General features: G+C 69.9%; 1 protein-coding gene across 2 annotated transcripts in view; it reads left to right on the top strand.

The window, feature by feature from the left end:
* Nucleotides 1-238: 238 nt before the first annotated feature.
* Nucleotides 239-935, top strand: part of PHACTR2 (phosphatase and actin regulator 2) — a 222,303-nt gene continuing 221,606 nt past the window's right edge. Inside the window, exon 1 of one of the 2 annotated variants that reach the window (XM_015592136.2) lies at nucleotides 239-775. In XM_015592136.2, coding sequence (XP_015447622.1) covers nucleotides 568-775 — 208 coding nt within the window. In that variant the 5' untranslated portion in view covers nucleotides 239-567. The remainder of the gene's footprint in view (nucleotides 776-935) is intronic. The other variant, XM_015592137.2, reaches the window with a different exon arrangement.

Genomic DNA, 935 nt, shown 5'->3' with positions numbered 1-935 from the left:
GGCTCCGGGATCTGCCACTAGTCCACCAGCAAGGCCAGTGCCCCTTGGCCCTGCAGTTTCATATCTGTAAATGGGTATGATCATTTGTGTTCCACCACAGGGCGGCTCACGTGTGTGTGTACCTTGCGTTCCTCCCAGCCCTCCCCCCACCCTATGGAAATGGCATTGTGAACCCTGACATTGTATCCTAGCTCCTGAAGCTCAAACTACACTCATCTGAGGTCTGCTGGCTGAGTGACAGCCAGAGGGGACCCTACTGCTGCCATCCTGCGAAGGGCAGCGCCTGGGCCCTGGGGGAGGAGCAGCCGGGCAGGTTCGCGGGCGCGGAGGGCGGACCGGCTCCGAGCCCAGAGGCTTTCGCCCGCGGGAGCGAGAACAGGCTGTAGGCGGCTCCTTCCTGTGCAAACTTTTCTGTCCTCTTCCTCCTCCCGCCCTTGCGACCAGTTTCTCGGCGCCCGGCGTCCAGCCTCCCTGCCCTCTGCGCTGCTTCGGGGTCGCGGCGCGCGGGGCAGCGCAGCCCTCGGCGCCGGGCCTTTCCCGTGCCCGGAGCCGGCGCCGCCAGAGCCGATGGCTGAGGCGGGCAGGAGCCCCACGGAGCCCCCGGGGGAGCCACTGGGGCAGGTGGCGGCCGAAGCCCCTGAGACCGAGGCGTCTGTCCCGCCGCCAGCTCTGCGCAGGCTGCCCGGGGATCCGAGCCCCCGCGGCCGCTCCCAGAGCGACCTGTCGTCCTGTTCGAGCAGGGGCCGCCCCCTCCGGGTCCACATCTCCGGCTCAGGTAAGGGCGGTTCCGGGTGCTGGGGGGCCGGCCGGGGGCCGGGGAAGGGCGGGCGCAGGCAGGTGGCAGCGACGCGCCCAGCCCGCGGCGTCCTCGGGCACTGGTCCCGCAGGCTGGCGGAGGGAGGAGAGGAGTTGGGGCAGGTAGGGGAAAGGCGAAG

This window comes from Pteropus alecto, unplaced genomic scaffold, assembly GCF_000325575.1.
Source record: "Pteropus alecto unplaced genomic scaffold, ASM32557v1 scaffold185, whole genome shotgun sequence".
In the NCBI taxonomy this organism is placed as follows: Eukaryota; Metazoa; Chordata; class Mammalia; order Chiroptera; family Pteropodidae; genus Pteropus; species Pteropus alecto.
The sequence above is the reverse complement of the archived record's forward strand: the minus strand, read 5'-3'. Positions and strand labels throughout refer to the sequence as shown.